Source organism: Glandiceps talaboti, chromosome 20, assembly GCF_964340395.1.
Source record: "Glandiceps talaboti chromosome 20, keGlaTala1.1, whole genome shotgun sequence".
In the NCBI taxonomy this organism is placed as follows: Eukaryota; Metazoa; Hemichordata; class Enteropneusta; family Spengelidae; genus Glandiceps; species Glandiceps talaboti.
The window spans coordinates 17,041,088-17,064,275 of NC_135568.1; the positions used below are offsets into that span (position 1 = coordinate 17,041,088).

A 23,188-nucleotide genomic window follows, 5' to 3' on the forward strand; every position below is an offset into this window, starting at 1 on the left:
CATGATATATAATATAATATAATTTTTACTTCAAAATTATATCTCACAGTCTCAGTTGGATGTGAAAACACAAGGTCAGTCATCGAAAAGTAGTCTGGTAATTTCTAGAATTACGTCATCTTACATGAAGTTATTTTGATATCGACATGAAAATATTAACAGATACAATGTAGTTAGTATTACACTGCAAGCTTACAATCAACCTATCTATGTGAAATACATAAAACTGAGTCCAAAATACATTGACCATTCCAAATGGTCAATTTCATGGTCATTATATGCACAAAAAAGTGGAAATGGGCTATTTTTCTTCACCACTTTGTGCATAATATGGGTGATTTTAAAGGTCTGTAGCTGGAAATTCCAGCCAACCACAGAGACCTATGAACCATCTCTGGTTTGTGGCTTGAAATTTCAGCCAACCACAGAGACCTATGAACCAGCGATAGTTCGTGGCTGGAAATTCCAGCCAACATCAGACACTTATGAACCATCTCTGGTTTGTGGCTTGAAATTTAAGCCAACCACAGAGACCTTTGAACCATCTCTGGTTTGTGGCTGGAAATTCCAGCCAACATCAGACACTTATGAACCATCTCTGGAGAAAATGCGAACAAATCTGTCAAAAACCTATTAACTTTTAAGGTTATGCTTTGGAAAAGGTTAATGTATTTTGGACTCAGTTATAATTAAAAAAAATATCCTCCATAACACGTGGCTCTACGCTATAGGTTATTTTATATATAAAAATGTAGTATACTACTAATTGGATTTTTGAGCCCAGATACTACTTACTAAGAGTGAACACATTGATACATACAATGTAGGTAGTATTACGCTACGAATTTTACAAGTTATCAATCTGTGTTAAGTAAACCAGTTAAACGATGCTTGATAATATTGGGCTTGTTCATTTTGACATTTATTCTACGTTGACAACACAGAAAATTTGAATCGTACATAAGTAGTGATGGTAACTAATGGTTGTCACGTAGTTATCACAATTACTCTTTTATGATGATCAAATCTTCCTCATCAGCACCAAAAAACATATCATCACCAGATTGCTGATAACACCGAATTTTCATGAAAGTAATCACATCATCAACCACGTGCTTCGGATTAGTTGTTCGAAAATCAGGAATCTGTACGATGAAATCAAGAATGTCGTTTCCTTCTTCAGAATCCTCTTTGAAACACCCGGTGACTTTGATCGGCTTTTTCCTGTACTTGGTAGTAATCTTCAAATCTTTGACTCGCTCTTCAAGCTTTTCACGTACAATAGTTGTACCAATAAAGTGGTGCCTTGGATCAAAGAAATACTCCGCCACTTTTGCAGTAGTTTGCTCCCATGGACCTGATAAAGAAAACAGTTAACCAATAATTACACAATCTGACAGCAGCCATATGGAGAGAACTGGGTAATTATTGTGGATTTGTAATTTTAAAAACATATTTACTATATTTTACCATTCGTAAAATTGAAGGTTACATATAAAGGACGATAGCATGTGTGTCCGTGTGTCTGTGTGTTTGTTTGTTTGTTTGTGTGTGTGTGTGTGTGTGTGTGTGTGTGTGTGTGTGTGAGTGTGTGTGTGTGTGTGTATGTGAACAATAGTAATATCAGAAATTATCCTGATGAGTAAAAAATGGTCTCTAGATCTACTTTGGACTTGCAATTTTAAAAGCACCTTTACTATGTGATGCTTCACATGGTAAAACAGTTGTGTTTGTATGTTGATTACTGCAAAGAACTAAAGATAATGTGTATTAAAGTAATTTTCAAATAAACTGACATTTCGAATTTCTTCATAGATCACCATGCATAATAAATAGTTTATTTTCAAATAAACTGGCATTTCGAATTCCTTCATAGATCACCATGCATACATAGTTTATGTGTTTTTATGTATATTAAAATCATTATTTTAACTGATGTAGTTGGTAAAGGTATAGCGACATATTTATGATGGTGTTCATAAATACGTTCTTCCCCTTTTGATGTATGGTCTTGAAATGTTGGGTAGTACTTGCCAGTCTTATGTCAAAGTATTTTCTCACCATTCAGTGAGAAAAGTGTTCGCATGATAACAAATTGCACATTACGATCCCTTATTTAAACCCTTGCAGTCGTATTTCAGATATTTACAAACAACAGTACTATCAGGTATATATTTTTGTGCTCAATGTGGTAAACGATAGAGTTGCACACCACTTTGTTTTTCATCATGGTCATTATTATTTGCAAGTTTTGATGGTTTTACATTTGTTTATGCTGTCCATTTTGCTTATTTCAGCGAGGTTATACTCGATTAGTTGTTTTTGAACTATTTTTGATTTAGCGGACATAAATAAATTATTATAATTTTATCTTTTTTATTTAAATTTCATGGCAATGTTTATACCTTTGCTCTGTTTCCTTAGTTAGCTGTATGTCTGATGTACTATGTTTAAAGAATAAATACTACTTTTAATTCACCTTTAACTAAGTTGATTAACAACATTCCACACTTCTCCAAAGTTCCATACAGTTGTAACACTGTTTCATATGGATCAATGAAATGATAAGCGCAGTGTATAGCATGAACAATGTGGAATGCCTCTTCACTTTTGGCGCATTCTCTTTTCTCCATATAATCTTCAATCGTTGTGAGATTAAACTCCATATTCACATTCTGCCATTGACCCTGGGTTGACTTTGATGTATCCCGGTCTTTGAATTTCTGGAGTTCATCTTTGTCTGGTTCGACAACGATATATGTGATTTTTGGGAACCTCCTCGATAACACATCAATGATTATCTCATCCAGCAAACCTAATTTTAAATAATGTACAATTTGACTGGTAAAGTACACATTTACATAAGCAATTTACAAAGGATCACCAGATAATGATAGAATTTATTTTCGGTGTTGATTCGCTGTATTCTTGATGGGTACCACTCACGATATACAGCGGCAAGATACACATGCATCACGTAACAGTGCAAATATCTTATCTGTAAGCCCACCATCCATTGTGACATCGTGGGGTTATGTCATAAGTTCACCGCTTGGAACATTAGTTGCATTAAAGTTTTGATTGTTTAAAGTGATAGGCATTGAAAGTAAATAATATTTATTGGTATTATTGGATGTTTAAATATTGATCCAAAAATTAGATTAGCTCACTTACCACTTGCAGTACCAATTGCTAGTACACGTAATTCAGACGGTTTGCCTATGTCAAACTCCTCAAATGTTTGCACAATGTGTTGGATTCGCTCTTCGTCTACAATGAAAAATCCATTTTTTATCACAGCATTGTATTTCTCGAAGTAAATATCAGGATAGTTGATCAGAGCCTTTATTTCCATAGCCATTTCGTTTGTCTTCAATTCTAATGCAACAGAAATTATGATATTATAAATCTACAATTAGATGTTATTCCCCGATTTTTTCGTCCTTCAGCCTGGACAAATACGAGTGACCTAAGGGGCCCTTGTCACTACAAGTCGCTAAACGAGTAACAATCCTTAGATCACGAGTATTTTCCGTCTGACTGAAGAAAGTTATTGGGCAATAATACAATTATACTATCGTCATTAATATGAAAAACAGATTGGTGAAAATAATGGCAACTTTGAGCGTTTTGACTAATATTTCGAAAACAGCATGCAGAACCAGTGACGTGGGCACGCGTTGTCATGACATAGACGCACGTTGTTGTGACGGTAAACGATCAGAGTATATATTCTTTATTTTTTTAATCTGGCTCGTGCATTGTATAATGGTCAAGTCAGAGTAAGCTCACAACAACGTACGACTTCTATGTGGTGCTACGCTAAATTAACAACTCACCAAGATAGCACGGAGCAACGCAGTTAAATACGCTGAGAGCATTTTAATTTTTTTCTCTCGTTGTTGTACTGGTAGCAAGTGCAGCGCTTTGATAATTAGGAGTAATGGAGTAATTTGGATACACTTCTCGCTAGTTAGTAATTAACTAAATAAGCAAGCTTCAGAATTCTAAATCGTATTAAGAATCCGTATCTGAATTATGTTGGGAAGTTAAACAATAAATCCAGTCTCATATTAAAAGAAATGAGTTCAGATGAAAAAAAGAAGCAATTGTTGACGTCCCTTACTTAGATGGGTCATATACGTCAATGATGTCGTCCTTGCAAATTTATTTGCTAATATCTTGAGAATGCATGCTACGACTTTCCAATAATATGATATATACATTGATGATAATAACTAAACATTTTGCTGATGTAGTACTTTTGCATACATTAATCAATTAATGATAACAAGACAATGTGTCCTATAAGAGCTTGTTGATGTAGATTCTTAATAACGTGAGTTATGCATTGCCCGACCTTTATTGCCCGGTGTTATTCAGCGTACATTGTCTTGTATTTGGTACAAAATAGTATTTTGATTCAAGACGTATACACTATACTCTTTGAAGGTTGTCAACATACTTATATATACATGCTAATATTGTTATAAGGACTCTTGGGGTCACGCCAATTGGCGCGTGACTAACGAAGTCCAAGTGAAATCCTAATCTATCCAGTGGTGATATGATTCGGTTTTTGACATCATTTCAAACCAAGAATACGTTTTTAAGCAATCAACATTTAGAAATACATGTAATTTTGAAGTTGGTTTTTGGTTGTTGATATCGCAATTGATGTATATATTAGGTCAACGTTTAAGATGCATGCACAGGTACTATGAAGGTCACAATAAACTTACAGTTACACACCCTTTACTTAACTTTGGTAACACCAGCCGTCTTCAAATGATGACATGAGATCCAAGTGTCTATTATAAAGTTATTCGGTAAATCTACCAAAGATGTGACATTATTTCAAACACAGTGCAAACTATCACATTATAACAAAACACAGAAAAATAAGGTTAGCTGCAGGAGCTAGCTTTGTACTTACGTTTAGGGTTCGGCATTCATATGAATAGCGTGACAACTTACTCGAGGTTCATTACCATAGGTATTGTAATATGGTTTGGGTCAAGGTTTCCTGTACTTTGAGACCTTTCTTTCACCAAACTCTGAATGTGGTACAATGTATAATTATAGCACGTTTATGCATCTTACAAAAAATGCGATGTTAAATATCACAAAAAGTGCGATGTTTCTGATCTTTTCTAAAACAATACTGACCAATTTCGCAGAGTTTTACTTTCCAAATAACGTTAGGCACGACAATAACCTTTTACTTTTCAAATATTTATTCAACGTTGAATTTCCATGCATTACGTGAAGTAGTGTAGGCACCAAATATTACTCTACCATCCACTCAACTTTCTTTTGTGCTGATTTTTTATCTAATAGATTGATTAAAATAAGTAACTGGATAATGCAATCCTTGTATCGAGGCATGACTGAGTTGTTAATCTTTCCAAAGGTGTCTATTGTACTTATGCCTGTCGAATTCACATCATGACATGGTTAGCACAACTCTCATCTTGCCGGACTAGGCAGCGATAAAGTACACACAGATACAGAGATAACAGTTGTACATTTGTATGGGATGCAGTTTCCCGTGTTCACGCATCATAGACCCTCCATCAACATCTCTGCTCCATACTGTTAAATAGACTTTAAACAAACGTTTAGTATGTGCTGTGATTTTACTCCAACTACAACAGTCATTTTCGCACTAAGTCTTGAACTCCCAAGACATATAGCTAGTATCATGTTTTCTTGGACTGTTAGAACACAAAGCAACCTCTTTCATACCAGCTCATCATCAATACAGTTGGGTGTGCCTCCAGGGTTATAATCGTTCAAATTCTGCAGACAGATCGTGACATCTGTGACTGTTAAAGACCCTTGTCCTATTATTAAGTGTTACTTTACTGGTGACAATGTTCATGCAGGTCGATGGAAGTTGACGACATTTAGCTTCGCGAAGACGTGGATTGTCTGACCAAGACTTGACTCAAAATGGTTTTATTTTGATAATAAAATTCTGAAGGTCAGGGTCAAGATCATAGGTGAAGGTCTTGAAGGAGAGATAATACTTGCCATGATATAGAATAGACTCGTGAATGGCGTCTCTACGGATTAATGTTTTTGCTTTATGCTGCATTAAACCACCACAAATATGGCAGCCATCCAGTATAAGGTGATGTGAGAACCAAAAGTAATGCATGTGGATATTTCTTCTGTTCTGTATTAGCTTTAGATATGATTAGCAGGAATTTACCATGTACATGTAAATGCTCCAAAGTCTCTGCGGTATGCAGGAAATGGCTTAATATTGATAGTCCACCCTGAAATTCAACGGTCAAAGGTCACATCGGTCGAAAGTGATCATGATATGAGCATCAAAAGTACTAGTAATGCTTGGGTATGTATGTTGGTTTATTTTTATATTACCTGTGAACACGAGTTAAAAGAAATTGCCAACAATTAATACAAGGTGTCTGTGGTATGCAATAACTGATTTGATTTGGATAATTTACACTGATGGTCAAGGTTCTTAAAAGAAAGTTGGCACCTGACAATACAGGCCCTGGGGTAGACACTAGCTTGGAGTCTCTATATGTTACATATTTATAAAATATATGTCGATTTTTGGTGACAGTGGCTGCATTCGGTCAAAGTTGCACATGTCGCGAAACTAAGTGACATGCATATGTCCCATATGATATGTTTACCGTTGTGTCAGGTGTGATTGAAAGCGGATATTGCATGTAGGAGACCTAACGTATTACGGACGCACAGACGGATACACCGACGGATGAACAAAGGTGGACCAACAATGTATCGTGGTTTTACATTGTGTGAGCAAATTGTATTTGTAAACTAATAATAAATCGCGAGACGAACAGTCAACGTTTTCATATACATGCATGCCATCGAATGAATAAAATTTGTGACCGTTTCAAAATAACGCAAAGGCACCAAATTGCCTCCCAAAAGTTACGAAAGTACCTCTGTATCATTAAAATACAGTAGAAACGTCCAATGGCGCTTTGCCACGTGCTCAAACGTAGATACGTAAGACACTAGAGAGAAGAAAACTTGTAATAACTTATAAATTATGTAATTAGCATGTTGAACAATTGACATGACATCCATGTTGTAGGCACTGTTTAAAGGCTGTTGTAGATGGTTCTTCTCTAATTTATGGATAAACAGTTCCACTCACTGATAGGAGCTGTTTCTGGTACAAAGGAATGTCAGTATGTTTGTCAATAGTTTTCAACTGCATTAATACTCATTGTGTTCATAAAATATACTGCGTTCATAAAAACGTAGAGTGAATGAAGATGGAGGAGGGTCAACTAACAAAAATGACTTGCATCACCATGAAAGCCTGAATTTTGTCTCAATACACAGAGAAGGTACCATGGGCAATGGGATATTGGTGATTCAGAAACATATACGGTAACTTTTCATGCTAATGGAAGTATTTCATCTTAACTTTGTTACAGCGAGGCTATGGGAGAGATGGAAGGTCAGGGTGGTGAAGTAGAGATAGATGATGTATTTGACAATGACATTGGCGAAGACGTGGAATAACAGCAACAAACCATCGTCATCATTTAAGAGACCAAACGGATGGATTCCACCCAGTACATCTTTCAGATGATTGTCTATCTAATACCCTTTTTTAAATTAATGATTCTCAGTGTTTGTATTAGGAGTGACAGAACATGGAACTGATACCAGGTTCTACCCCTAATAACATCAATGGAACACTCAGTATATCAATGTCCCCCTCATGGAAGTAAACACTTAATCAGAATTACACCACACAATTACCCTTTACCTTCACGTACATATTGCAAGCAAACAAACACAAATTCCCAAAGTTGAGAAATGACTTTAAAGAAAATCTACACTTACCAGCATCTATCATGATAAAAAACATCCCACAGCCTTCAAGCATCCAGTATAAATCTAGTAATGTACTTTGCGGTTCAGGAAAATAATAAACACTGTGTATCGAATGTATGATATCAAATTGGTGACTTGGTACACCATCAATGGTCTTCACTTTTGACAGATAGTTTGCAATCTCCGTAATATGAAACTCAAAGTTGACATGCATCCACTGGGAATCACCAGACTTTGATTCGACGAGACTTTTGAATTTCTCAACACCACTTTCATCATGTTCAACGATAACATATCTCATCTTCTGAAATCGTTTTGACAGGACGTCAATTATTTCTATTCAAACCGGTGACACAAGCAGTAACCTTGTTCCCGAAGACACAAGCAGCAACCTTGTTCGGGAAGAATTTGATGAACAACTCATAACAGAAAGAACCGTTACAAACGTACGAGTGATGAACAAATAAAATCTTTGTCTGATGTGTTACAACCACCGATGCCGAAAGAAATACAGGTAGGATCCTACCCTACGTCTTTCTGAAAGTGATTCATTTTTTTTTGTTTCTCATCTCCAGTGGAATAGTCAGGCGGCGCGGGCGGGCGAAATAAAGAAAAGGGGGGGGGGGGGCAAGGAAAAAAACCTGTATTTTTTCAGTTCTATTCTCTGTCCTTTCTGTCCTGTCAGTCTCGCTACAACTTCTTGTCTCTTCTCTTTATTGAATTCCTTGTTGCCTTTCCTTCATTGTAGCAAGGTTGACAAGTTCGAAAGTAAGATTGAGGTGTCGCCAGCATACTGGGCTAACTTGGTTTCTCTCTTATCAATGGAGATGCCCTTAATGTTTTCACTTTGTCTTACAGCAATAGCCATTAATTCAATTGCAATCACAAATGAATACGCACACACACACACACACACACACACACACACACACACACACACACACACACACACACACAAACAAACAAACAAACAAACAAACAAAAAAACACATACATACACACACCTTCCTCCCTACCTATCCCCTCCCTCCTTACCTACCGACATAAACATCTACATACCTACATGATACCTACATACATAGACAGACAGATTCGAATTCAGTATCTGAAACTGCCATGTGCAAAGAAGAAAGTAAACAAACAAACAAACAAACAAACAAACAAACAGACAGACAAACACACACACACACACACACACACACACACACACAACTACACATATAAACAGTGGAAAAATAAACGAGAATGATATAAACCGTTTTATTAAAGTATCCCGCTTAGGCCTAAAAAAGTGTGGTTCCGATTACGTTCAATTTTAGGTAGATTTGTATTTTTGTATTTTTTTCTCTGCGAGTGTCTAGTTCAGGTAGTTGCTTTTGTTTTCCATATGGTCTCTGTGTTATTGGTTCATTCCATCATATGTGACAGTTTGATATTGTCTTTTTAAAGTTGATATCAGTTTCTGCATCCACTATTTCTCGCGAGACTTCACAATGTCTGCGATTTTTTTCCCAAATACGTGAACAAAAGTTCAGGGTCGGCAGTGAAACACTAGACGGGGTCGGGTAACCAGAACCACACAATTCGTTTTAGGTCATATGACATTAGACAGTTTGCAATGAGTGTATGCATGTTTGCGGTTTTTTATAAGACATATTTTAACGTATTTAAATATAACTGCAATTCAAAAACGAACAAAAGCATTGATACAAATGTAGTCTCTATATGTGATAGATGGACTGTCATTTATTGTTCAATGGTTCTATATAGTAAGTTCAATAGTAAGCAACGAACCGTTAAAGTCACAAGGTTAATGAATACAAATACCGTCACACCCAGAGAAATCAGACATTCTGCTTGCAGTAGATTGAAGAAATCAGGTCAGTTCGTTCTATACGTGCAACTACTTTAAACATACAAAGTTTAAACGAGTTCCAGTTACTGAGCTTTAGCTTTAGAGCTCATACACCTGAGTATAAGTTATTTATAACATCACTCAATAGCAAAGCGTACAGTCTGTGTCAACGCTGATACGTTGTAATTGTATTTACCTTGGCAACTGTTCTACCTTTAAACTATATATAGAAACTAGAGCATATTGGAAGTTATACCATGCGCTAGACAGGTTCAACAAAAAATTTTGAATATATACTCTAGTCGTTCTACGTCACTACAACACGCGTCTATTTTACGACAACGCGTGTGTCTACGTCAATGGTTCTGCTGTGTTCGAAATATGAGTCAAAACGCTCAAAACTGCCATTGCTTTCCAACATTTTACTGGCTATGATATATATCATATTATTCACCAATATTTTGTCTTCATTTAGCCGGAAAACACTCATGACCTAACGTCACTTTTTCTGCTGTGTTCGAAATATGAGTCAAAACGAGTAAAATTGGCATTACTTCCCCTGATTTTTTTTATATTACTGGGGCTGGTATAATTATTATATATTCTCCAGTATGTTTCTTCATTAAGCTGGAAACTACACATGATGGTACCTAAGGGTTTGTCATTAATGGTCACAAGACAAAGAGTCTTTAGGTCACGCGTATATTCCCTATGTGAACGTAGAAAAATAGTGGGAATGACATCAAAAACAATTTTACCCTATACATTTCTAATATGTGTTTGCTTTAGACAAAGTATGGACAACAAAGCTGTTGACGTTGATTTGAATGAGGTCAAGGACCCGGATGAGAACTTTACCACTGTAGTGAATACTGGAGAAGAAGATGTTCAAGATCAAGTCCACGATGACGTATTAAGACAAGATATGACATTGAAGTATGCAGTAGATGATACCCCACCCTGGTATGAATGTATTGGGTTTGGATTTCAGGTAAGTAATACAATGATTTAGTTTTTAGCTGATCAATAGGCGACTTTTGTTACTTCAGTAATTTGACTCTACACAGTGGCTGGTCAGGCGATCGACCTATTTAAACTATATTGCCATGCCTCTAGGCGAAAGTACATTCATGACCCTGACCTAAATTGCAGTAGCTCGTATGTCTGAAGATATGTCAATCAAGTTAAAGTTTAATGTCCTTTGTTTCATGTCCATGACGCTCATAATTATGCACGACCTATTGTTACCTTAGGATGTTCGTCTCTTAATTATGCGTGAATTATTGTGATTTAATTATTGTAACGACCATAACGTCGCAGATTCAGGACTTGGATTTTGACAGTGGAGCTGTGCCCATGTGCCTCTAGTGGCTCTGGCTTTGGAGTGAGGCCGAACTCAGAGCTAAATAAAGTCTATGTTTTATTATACAACATACATCGTCTCGTATGCAGTTTATCCTTCACCATAAGTATTCCTGCCTGGTCCAAAGTTTTGATAGAGGGGTCATTTTTTGAATAAATTTACACAGAATTATGAACATATTCCGTCGTCGATTCTGACAATGCATCTTCTACGAATAAATACTTGTTTTATTAGCTTCCAAGTGAGTAAATACATCGAAGAGATTAAAAACTATCTTCAGGGGTAGGTAACAAATATTAGTCTAGAGCACGATCGATATAGTAACAAGTACAAATATAAAAGTTGCGGGAAAATTCTACATTCTACCGACGGATGTCCTATTCTAAACACACGTCCCTATACGAATGCATGTACAATATTGACAGTAGTACTATATTTTATGTAGACAGAATAACAAACCCATATGCTGCCTGCAAATTCTATGTAAAAAGTAAAGCATACAATATTTACAGCCAGCCAGTTAACAAACCCCACAGTACTCTGATAGAAGATCAGTGGTTCAATATACGTATGTACATGCATTCATATAGGGACGTGTGTTTTAGAATAGGACATCCGTCGGTAGAAAAAGGTTTTCGCTAACTCCTCCCACAAACGGTGGAATCGATCAATGAAATTTTTCCTGTTGTTCCTCCAACCAATTCTTCCCAGAACGCACGCTATAGGAATATGTATTTTCGATTTTTAGTAGTAGAAATCGACTGATTCTTACCATCAGGATTGTCGATGTTACTTGCAGCCATGTGAATTGAATACGCAATGGACGGTGGGAAAATCAGGACTTTGTGTTCGTCGCAATATAGACTTTGCTTGTAACTAAACGACTAAGTCTTGTACCAGGTACTATGTAGAATTTTCCCGCAACTTTTATATTTGTACTTGTCACTATTTCGATCGTGCTCTAGACTAATATTTGTTACCTACCCCTGATCTTGTGGATTCAGGTTTTTGTTCGCAAGCATACAGGAACACCGTGACATGGGTCATGAAATTTAAAGGGGTCAAGGGCATCAAGCTAGCTGCACATTTCATGCAGAGCAGTGGTATTCTGAAATTAGGCTCAACATTAGCACTTTGGTACAGTCTTATTAAAACAGGGTGTGGAGATAAGGTAATAAAGGTGAAATATTCAAAACAACAAAACAAATAAGGTGAATAAAAGAAATGTGGCCGATTCCTATATCAGAGTTAATGTCATGTTTATAGCATTAAATACAATTATACAAGTTGAAACATCGTGACCAAGTGAAGGCTACTGTATGACCAGTGAATCTTGCAAACTGCAGCATGGCACACGAAAGTAGCTAGCTCCTTAATATGGAAAACATGAAGTCATTATCTGTAAGGACTTTTATTCATGGCGACACGGTTTCAATCGTACACTTCTATTTGAATATGATGACATAGTCTTTTAAAATCAAGTATGGGGAGGGATTTGTAATTAACAAAAGCCGAATTATTTCACAATGTTGTGAATCAAATTACTTTTGTCTTGCATTGAATCGTGTATTGGCACAGGGAGCAGCGATCGTGTAAATGATTGATCGATCGATCGATCGATCGATTGATTGATTGATTGATTGATTGATGATTGATTGATTGATTGATTGATTGATTGATTGATGATTGATGATTGATTGATTGATTGATTGATTGATTGATTGATTGATTGATTGATTGATTGATTGATTGGTCGATCGATCGAACGATCGATCTATTGATTGATTGATTGATTGATTGATTGATTGATTGATTGATGATTAATTCATTCACCCATTCATTCATTCATTCATTCATTCATTCATTCATTGAATGATTGATCGATTGGCTGGTTGGTTGATTGAATGATTACATTTTTGTTGTGAAATATAACTTATTTTGTGTGTGATATTAATTGATTGATTGATTGATTCATTCATTAATTCATCCATTCATTCATTGGGTAATTAATTCATTCATTCATTCATTCATTCATTCATTCATTCATTCACTCATTCATTGAATGATTGATCGATTGACTGGTTGGTTGGTTGGTTGGTTGGTTGGTTGGTTGGTTGGTTGGTTGGTTGAATGATTACATTTTTGTTGTGAAATAAAACTTATTTTGTGTGTGATAATAATTGATTGATTGATTGATTGATTCATTCATTCATTCATGCATGCATTCATTCATTCATTCATTCATTCATTTATTCATTCATTCATTGGTTGGTTGAATGATTACATTTTTGTTGTGATATTGATTAATTGATTGATTGATTGATTGATTGATTGATTGATTGATTGATTGATTGATTGATTGATTGATTGATTTTTGTGGTGACATAAAACTAGTTTTCCTTCTTGCTCTTGCTAGTTTTCTCTCTATCAGCTGAATATCATTCTCTCTTTATTGACTAAATTAAAGACATTATGTCCATTCTTCTCTTCTTATCTAAACCCGAAAATGGTTTTATCTCTTGTCATCTAGGCGATTATCACACCAAAAAACACTCGGAGATGTGCAGACTACTCTCTTTCTTCCTAGTTTGTACATGGTTAAGTATTTGTATTTTTGTCTTGTGAGATAATCTCCAAGAAGAAAAGAGATAAATTTTAGGGATAACTGATCCCCCTGGTAAGAAATGGGTGTTTTAATTTAGATACCAGGAGAAGAATGGACAAGATTTCTTTAATTTAGTCAATAAAGAGGAATTGGCATGGTAACCGAGTTTTACTTCATTTACTTGCTGGATTAAAGTAAGGCGTCTGTATTTTTTTCTTCAGCAAAGTTTGGTAGAAATAAGCGGATATCTTATAATACCGTTCCTTATGATGAATCCACTATGTGTCCCAGACGAAGACAGAGGACTTTTGTTCAGCCATCTCTTCAGTGCCATGTGTTTTGCTGGAGCTGTGGGAACATTTCTTCAGTGTACGTTTGGATCAAGGTAAGGAATGAATAAATAATTTACGTCATTGGTCACGCGTCGCCAGGTCTTCAAGTTTCACATGAATAACGCGAATGTAAAGTAAGTGCCTATGGTTCAAGTTATATATTATTTATGTATTACTAGGTGCAAGTTATATATTTATGTATTACTAAGTCCTAGTTATATATTTATGTATTACTAGGTTCAAGTTATATCTTTATGTATTACTAGGTCTAAGTTATATCTTTATGTATTACTAGGTCTAAGTTATATATTTATGTATTACTAAGTCCAAGTTATATATTTATGTATTACTAAGTCCAAGTTATATATTTATGTATTACTAAGTCCAAGTTATATATTTATGTATTACTAGGTCCAAGTTATATATTTATGTATTACTAAGTCCAAGTTCTATATTTATGTATTACTAAGTCCAAGTTATATATTTATGTATTACTAAGTCCAAGTTATATATTTATGTATTACTAAGTCCAAGTTACATATTTATGTATTACTAAGTCCAAGTTATATATTTATGTATTACTAAGTCCAAGTTATATATTTATGTATTACTAGGTCCAAGTTATATATTTATGTATTACTAAGTCCAAGTTATATATTTATGTATTACTAAGTCCAAGTTATATATTTATGTATTACTAAGTCCAAGTTATATATTTATGTATTACTAAGTCTAAGTTATATATTTATGTATTACTAAGTTCAAGTTATATTTTTATGTGTTACTAAGTTCAAGTTATATATTTATGTATTACTAAGTTCAAGTTATATATTTATGTATTACTAAGTTCAGGTTATATATTTATGTATTACTTGTACTGCTATTGGTCAATCTACTCAAAGTGCTGTCAGTTTTTTGAAGTGTTTTAATTATACTTTGTTCGTGTAGCGCTCTCGACCTCTGTATACCATAGCCCAGCAGACGTAGTGCCCAGTAAAACAAATGTTTGTCGCGCATACGCATATCACGCACACGCACACGCACAAACACACACACACACACACACACACACACACACACACACACACACACACACCTAGAGAGTTAAATGAAAGTAAACCTTTTTGAATAAAAGTTCACAAACATAATTACGTAATATCGTTTATTACAGATTACCAATTGTACAGGGTAATGCTTTCGCCTACTTTATACCAGCTGTGGTTATTATGAATCTACCACAGTGGAAATGTACATTGCCAGGTAAGAGAGATGGATGAATAGATGGAATAAGCGGATGGAATGGAGGAATGTGGATGGATACATATTGGTGTGTGTGTGTGTGTGTTTGCGCGCGCGTGTATGCGTGTGTGTGATCGACTTTACATTATTTGGAAAAGATTCCATTTTCATTTTTATATCTAGTTCAGACAAAGAAAACGTCAAACTAGCTTGTGACGAACGACTCCCTTAATACAGAATATTTAAAATAGAGTCAATATGCCAACGATTATTTAAATAAAATTGTCAACAACATTTACTTTTTACAACATTGGTTATATAGCAAAACATTATTTTAGAATTTTAAAAAGGATGCACAAACCCTTATGACAACAGTGTCAACAAGTTAGACTTGGAATTCTCAGTCCACATAAACGAAACAAACCTTAATACATTCGTTAAGGGCGCTCAGATGGTCTACACTATACGAACTTCTGTGTACTGTAGTGTGTACACCACAGGGGTCACCAGTCTGAGAATGAAATCTTCCACGTTTGAGTTTTATTTCAGAGCCTGGCTTAGTAAACGGAACTAGAAATTCTTCAAACTCAGATGTTACGACATCGGACAGAATTAATGAGGTAACATACAAACAATCTTCAAAAGTAATCTTCAGATGACTCGTTTTGAACTGATCCCTGCGTTCTGTCTGACTAACATTTCGTTATGGTCTAGACAGTGTGTCACCTCAGACCACAGTCAAAGCTGCACTAGCTGTAACTGACGTTTACATTTTCGGTCAGACAACTAACAATATATTCACTGAGAATTGTTAAAATACCAATAATTAGACATTGTACATGTTGATTTTATCTATAAGTAGTACAGTGACATGTTGAAATCGTGATTTCATTAGATCACTGAGTTTTAGGTGCGGACCCGAAATCAATTTCATTGTATTTATTGTACCATGTTAAGTGTATAGCTACACAAATGTGTTAACCATTCGTATTTCAATACTATTCAGGGTGCAGTGTATGACATTAGTAAGTCTTTATATCTAAGCAAACAGTTTTAAGAAAAGGTATCAGTTGCAGTTAGTACAGCTTTAACGTAAACTACTTACTCTACTGACAGTATTTTCTATCTTTGTCGACACAGTCTAAAAGTATCATGTAGAGGAGATATAGCGGTTTTTGTTATGTGTTATGTTATAATTTCGTACGTAGAGATATGACGTTTTGTAGAACTGTAGAACTGCACTGCGTCACAACAAACTAATAGATACTTCCTTTACCCTCAGAGCTGTTGATTTATACTTTCCAACAAAATACTAAGTTCAGGATTGACAAAAAACAGAAAAAATCTATCAAGAGTGAATTATTTTGTATTGTGTAAATTTGTTTGTTGAGGAATCATAACAAACATGACATGGCCTCCCTTTCTAAGGTGGAGGTGGGGGTATATTAGGAGTACAGCTGATAAATTCAGACGAAGGCCTAAAGCCAATACACCAAACATCATGCCAACTTTTATGATTTTCTTAAAGTTTTCTTCCTCACAAGGTACATGGTGAAGAACCAAACATTCCGTCGTATCTGATCACTATATTTAGAGACAGTGTCGTGTGAAAAGTGAGCCTCGTCTAGGTGGTGCATTCCTTTTCATAGCACTCTTTGAGTTTTAGGATTATCGCTTTATCAACACATCTATGACAAAATTAAATATCTCGTGTTGTCTTTGAAAGACAGAATATTTGTTTACTTCTATAGCTCCAAGGAGCCATTTTGGTGGCTGGCTTGTTTCAAACTCTTCTCGGACTTAGTGGATTCTTTGGTTTTCTATTGCGATTTATCGGACCTTTAACAGTGGCACCTACTATTTGTGCGCTCGGCCTGACCATGTCCTCGTCAGCTTTGAATGATTCCAGTAAACATTGGGGTATTGCATTTATGTAAGTTATACCTACCTTTCATTATCTCAGGGAAATTTTCCTCAGAGTGTTTATTTTACGATACCGATTGTTGTAAAACTTCCAGAACGAAGTAATTAATAGTAATAGTTCTCAACAAAATTCAACAAACTGAATATTCTATTAGTCAGGGTCGGTAGTTTTAGATCATCATGAAAGACATGTATTTCACAACTTTAAAGTCTACTAGTGGTGATGAGTATACGTAGTGATATTACATTGTTGGTAAACTGGCTTATTTACGCAGGGCAAAATTACTGGAACGACTGATAGGTCAGTCGAAATTCTTGGACATGAATATTTTTCTTTTTTGCGCAGTCGCATAATATCTCATTTTCTGATTTGAAAGAAAATAAAAGAAATTTTTCATTTCAGATGTTCGAAACTGTCAGTATCACGTGAATACATGTTTGAATACGTCATATTGCTTATTTTCAGGACAATGGCATTGGTGCTTTTATTCAGCCAATATTTAAGTCAAATAAATGTTCCATGCCCTACGTTCAGTAAACACACTGGTTGCACTAGAGGTTACTCCAGGTTATTTGCTCTTTATTCGGTGAGTGTAATTTGCATACTACGTTTGACATTCATCATAAAATGAATCGCATTTCATAAGTCGTTTAATATTTTGATAATTTCATTTAGTGAATGTTAAAATCGTTTGCATGGAGATAAAAAACAAAATGGTTTGAGGTGGTCACTAAAATACGAATCGTACACTTGTATCTAAAAGGGAGAAAATATTACTATTTTCCAAGAGAGGGTTACCCATGCTCATACACCATGTTCATATGTTTACATATATATATATATATATATATATATATATATATATATATATATATATATATATATATATATATATATATATATATAATCAAAGTGGGTTGGTTGGAACTTGAGGTGCTTGGTTGTAACTCCGAGTTTCACGCTCAATGCGTTCATCAGACAACTGTCAGCTACTCGTTGTGTTACTGTATTTATATGTGTAAGGTGTGAAAGAATTTATTGACAGTTAATTGTGTATTGTTTCTATGCATACAAGGGGTCCTCAGATTTGTCAGGTGATGTTACTTTTGAAGTTCGCTATGTAGAACTTGTTTTCGTGTCGGCACTTTGAGATGAGTTCAGATTTTTTGTTGAGAAGTGTTTGTTTGTCGGCGTTGAGGATGCAGAGTTTTTCAGTTAGGCAGAGGTCGCATCGTTTGGTTTCGTTACTGTAGGGGCGTGCTCTCTGTGATAACGATGCGACCTCTGCCTAACTGAAAAACTCTGCATCCTCAACGCCGACAAACAAACACTTCTCAACAAAAAATCTGAACTCATCTCAAAGTGCCGACACGAAAACAAGTTCTACATAGCGAACTTCAAAAGTAACATCACCTGACAAATCTGAGGACCCCTTGTATGCATAGAAACAATACACAATTAACTGTCAATAAATTCTTTCACACCTTACACATATAAATACAGTAACACAACGAGTAGCTGACAGTTGTCTGATGAACGCATTGAGCGTGAAACTCGGAGTTACAACCAAGCACCTCAAGTTCCAACCAACCCACTTTGATTATTCCCGCCCTGCTTACCCAAGCATCGAGCACTCTATTCTACGAGTTTGATACTATTTACTATATATATATATATATATATATATATACATACATACACATATACATGTGTATATTAAGGGGCATTTTTCAATTGTTGCACAAGATTTGCAAATAAAGATTGCTTGATTTCGCTCAGAGACACGAAGGACTGGTGTTATATAGGTGAATCGTCCAAAGGGAATAAAATAGTGTGAACATGCCAAGATTATTTATAAATATTAGACAAAAGTGTCAAACACATGTATATAAATATCAAATTTTGTAGTTTCAAATAATTGGTAATTAATAGTGTGTTGGTTGTGTTATTACCTGAGTAGGTCGAGAAAATTCATATTTTTGCGCTTACTGTTACAAACACTAACAAACAAACATTTAACCAAGCAAACACATCAACAATTCATCAACACTGACAACAACAACAACAACAACAACAACAACAATAGTATACATTACTGTGTTGGAAAGCATAAAAACATAAATACGAATATATTGATAGCTTCACACTTCACAAGTTGCTGTGCCCATTACAGGCTACAAAGGATAATGCGAAAATTGAATCTCTTACTTTTATTAATATTTCTCATTAATATCTACAGTATTTTTGACGACACAGTCAAGCATATGTAATTACTGATCATTAATCTATATCATACATTAAGTTTAATTTCAAACCTTCATTGATATTACTCAATAATCAAAACTCCTTATTTATGCAAATGACTCATTCATATGTATTAGTTGTATTAGTTCAATGCTTAACTCTAATACCAACTCTTGTAATTACCATAAAATACACGAGTGGCAACGTTCATAATAATTGGAGTAGTACTTTTTGAGGTATCACGTTCACAGAGACATACAGAGAGGCAGGCACACAGACAGACAGACAGACAGACAGACAGACAGACACAGCCGGAATGACAGACAAATACATAACATAACCTCCCCTTACGGGGGGGGGGGGTAGAAATATAAAACATATTACTTCTATATAGTCCCTGAAGTCCAAAATGTTATCACTTATGATTTTCAAATGCTTGCATTAGCTTAGTTCAAAGAACTCGAAACGCACGTCATGCCACTAATCCCGCGCTTATAGATTGAAAAGTTATCTCAGAGTTTATGGATATATTATGGTTCATTTTCTTCATCTTATTGTTTTTGTATTTACAAAATGCTATATCATTTTTTTTTGTATGTCATAACAGATACTCTTTGCGATGTGTATCTCGTGGTTCTTTTGTTGGATTTTAACTTCAACGAATGTTTTTACGAACGATAAAACTGATCCGGCGTTCGGAGCCAGAACTGACAGGAACACAAAATCCTTGCATGACATTCCATGGGTGTGGTTCCCTCTTCCATGTAAGTTATCGGGCTATTATGCAAATATGCCCGTCTTCTTTCTCAAGTGCTAGGCTTTCGACCATGACTGGTTCATTCTGTATCATAATAACATTGAGGTACTGGACATTTACTACAAATTAACAGTATTTTTGGAGGAGTATTATTTATATTCTTACAAGCATTTCAGGAATAGTCTGTGTAATTTATGCAGGCACTTAGGGGACGAAGGACAGATGTCATTATTTTAGTGACAAACGAAGAACACAAATGTCAAAGAAAAAACTATAATTTAATGAAAACGCATGGTATTATAGTCGTGGTCATCATCAATCCTCGACACTAGGGCCGCAGCCATTATATTGTCTTATTCGTCGACTTTGTCGTCACCACCACCACCACCACCACCACTACCACCACCATCACTACCACCACCACCACCACGACCTCCACCATCACTATCACCTTGGTGGTCAAAACAATAACTTCGAATTCCCGACTCAAAGTCTTATCATCGTGGCTGGCACTTTTCACATTAAATGTATACAATTTCCTTACAGTCAGGTGGGGTTCACCAACATTTGGTGTTGCTGCTGTAGTTGGTATGTGTTGTGGCGTCCTTGTCTCAACCATAGAGTCCATTGGTGATTATTATGCATGTGCTAAACTAAGTGGCGCACCACCACCACCACCCCATGCTGTCAATCGCGGTGTTTTTACAGAAGGATTTGCTGGTATAATAGCTGGTATGTGGGGTTCACTGGGACTTACTTCATTCTCTGGAAATATCGGTGCTATTGCCATAACACGGGTAAGTCGATGCATTTACTACAAAGTGAGGCGGATAAGTGATTTTTGGCATCCTTCAATTTAAATTTGTGATACAAGCATTAAATTTTGTACAGACAATGATTCAGGGTCAATGAGTCAGGAAATAACGATAATTACATTAAACAGATCACAGATCGCCGGTAAATGTTGTCAAACACTATAATTATCTTGGAATACTCTTTTCTTCAAGGCTTTCTTGGTCACCTGCCAAGGAGAACCTGTCTTCTAAAGGAAATAAGGCTATTTATCAAATTCAAGTTGTTATCAAAAAACTAGGCGGTCTTCCCCTAATCCAGGCCTTTAAGCTTTTTGACACGTGTGTTGTACCAGTGATCTGCTATGGCGCTGAAATTTGGGGATATGAATATACCCCGATCATTGAACGTGTACAATTCAAATTTTGTAGATTTCTTATGGGTGTGAACTCATCTGTAAACTCAGAAGTACTTCTGGGTGAGTGTGGTAGATTTCCACTTTCTTGTGTGTATATGAAGCGATGTATCTCTTACTGGCTGAAACTTGTGCAAATGAACAATACTCGTTACCCAAGAGCGTGTTACGAAATGTTAAAACATCTAGACTCTGCTGGTAGGACCACGTGGGCAACAAAGATAAGAGAATTATTATTCAGATACGGTTTCGGGGTTGTTTGGTTTGAACAACAGGTGGGGGACCCAAAAACCTTTTTAAATTTGTTTTGTAAAAGACTACAAGATTGTTACAGACAAGATTGGTCAGCCTCACTTAATGACTCTCGACGCATGCGCAGTTATGTAAATTTTAAGTCAATGCTTGAACCTGAACTGTACCTCTCATGTGTTAAAATCATAAAATTTAAATTTGATCTTGCTAAGCTCCGTTGTTCTAGTCACAATTTAGCAATTGAAGTGGGACGCCATTGTAATCCACCTATTCCTGTTGAACTTAGAGTGTGTCTATATTGTAAAAGACAAGGTTTTACAGTTGTTGAGGATGAATGTCATTTTATATTGTTTTGCCCCTTATATAACGACCATAGAGTAGATTTTATTCCTCAAAGATTTAGAGTTCACCCCACGAAAGAAAAATGTTTTTCCTTACTGGCATGCAAGAATGAAGTAGTCCAATACAAACTATCAGTTTTTGTTCATAAAGCTTTCAACACTCGTACTAGTTTTGTTCAGCAAACATAGATGTATATGTTCTCCCCTGTCATATTTTTACCTTTAAGTATTTTTCCGTTAATTATTAGTAGAATGATACTCAGTTCTTTGTTCCTTTTCTTCTCTACTGTTATGTAAAATGTTTTGTGCGATGGGCCGAGGCCTTAGCATTTGAAATAAACTAAACATTATAGAAATAACGATAATCACCCGAGAATTCAATATGGCGACCATTTAGCAATTTGGTCGCCAATCTAAATTGTTAAATGGGCTGCTTTATCATAAATATTTCACCAAAGTAGATTCATATGTTTTTGATGATATTTGATTGTATTTCACAACTTATGAACAGCTAAATCCACGATCTTCTTTTAATTATATGAAATTTTATGTACAAATACAACATGTTTCTGCCTTATACTTATCTAAACCGAAATGAAACACTTTGCTTATATCATTTTGACACTGTACTGTCTAAGTGTAACTGAGTCAGAAAATAATGCTAGTCACTCGGAAATCCAATATGGCGGCCATTTCAAAGATGGCTGCCAATCTAAATCATTACGATTCTCCTTTTAGCTTTATCATTAATATGTCATCAAAGTGCCTAATCATATTATTTGTGCTGATGTTTGAATCGTACATCTTTCAGAAATCAATGTTTCATCTGAAAGTGGTTCATACGTATTTTAAAACATTTGCCCTTAAGGTTAGACACTTTTAAAGGGTGCACAAATCTGATCAACAATTACACTTCACATTGTTGTTACTACATTGTAGGTTCAATGTCTATGGGAATTAATTTAGATAATGTTTGTGTCCATTTTATTGCAATATTCTTTCAACGATAATTTGTAAGTAACTGGACAACTGTTGGCATTATACAAAATACTAAGTGACTTAGACACTCAGTAAACTTAACTAGAGCTTGTATATTTATACGTAAGCTATGTGATGCAACTCATAAGTCTGAAATCCATTGTGTTACTCTTTTACCAGATTGTTTGTCTCTTGTAAAAAGTTTCTTATTTCACGTATGTCGTAATAAGCTTC

General features: G+C 35.4%; 2 protein-coding genes across 2 annotated transcripts in view; one reads left to right on the forward strand and one right to left on the reverse strand.

Moving 5' to 3' along the window:
* Window positions 1-1,004: 1,004 nt before the first annotated feature.
* Window positions 1,005-8,158, reverse strand: LOC144450624 (histamine N-methyltransferase-like). Its single transcript, XM_078141270.1, has 4 exons — window positions 7,867-8,158; window positions 3,175-3,378; window positions 2,480-2,815; window positions 1,005-1,357 (listed from the first exon to the last, which is right to left on the reverse strand). Exons 1-4 carry the CDS (start codon window positions 8,156-8,158, stop codon window positions 1,005-1,007), a joined length of 1,185 nt encoding a protein of 394 aa, XP_077997396.1.
* Window positions 8,159-10,508: 2,350 nt separating this feature from the next.
* LOC144450625 (solute carrier family 23 member 2-like) overlaps window positions 10,509-23,188 on the forward strand; it is a 16,261-nt gene continuing 3,581 nt past the window's right edge. Inside the window, exons 1-8 of the mRNA XM_078141271.1 lie at window positions 10,509-10,703; window positions 13,902-14,065; window positions 15,184-15,272; window positions 15,801-15,871; window positions 17,003-17,184; window positions 17,641-17,761; window positions 20,027-20,183; window positions 20,723-20,973. Coding sequence (XP_077997397.1) covers window positions 10,509-10,703; window positions 13,902-14,065; window positions 15,184-15,272; window positions 15,801-15,871; window positions 17,003-17,184; window positions 17,641-17,761; window positions 20,027-20,183; window positions 20,723-20,973 — 1,230 coding nt within the window. The remainder of the gene's footprint in view (window positions 10,704-13,901; window positions 14,066-15,183; window positions 15,273-15,800; window positions 15,872-17,002; window positions 17,185-17,640; window positions 17,762-20,026; window positions 20,184-20,722; window positions 20,974-23,188) is intronic.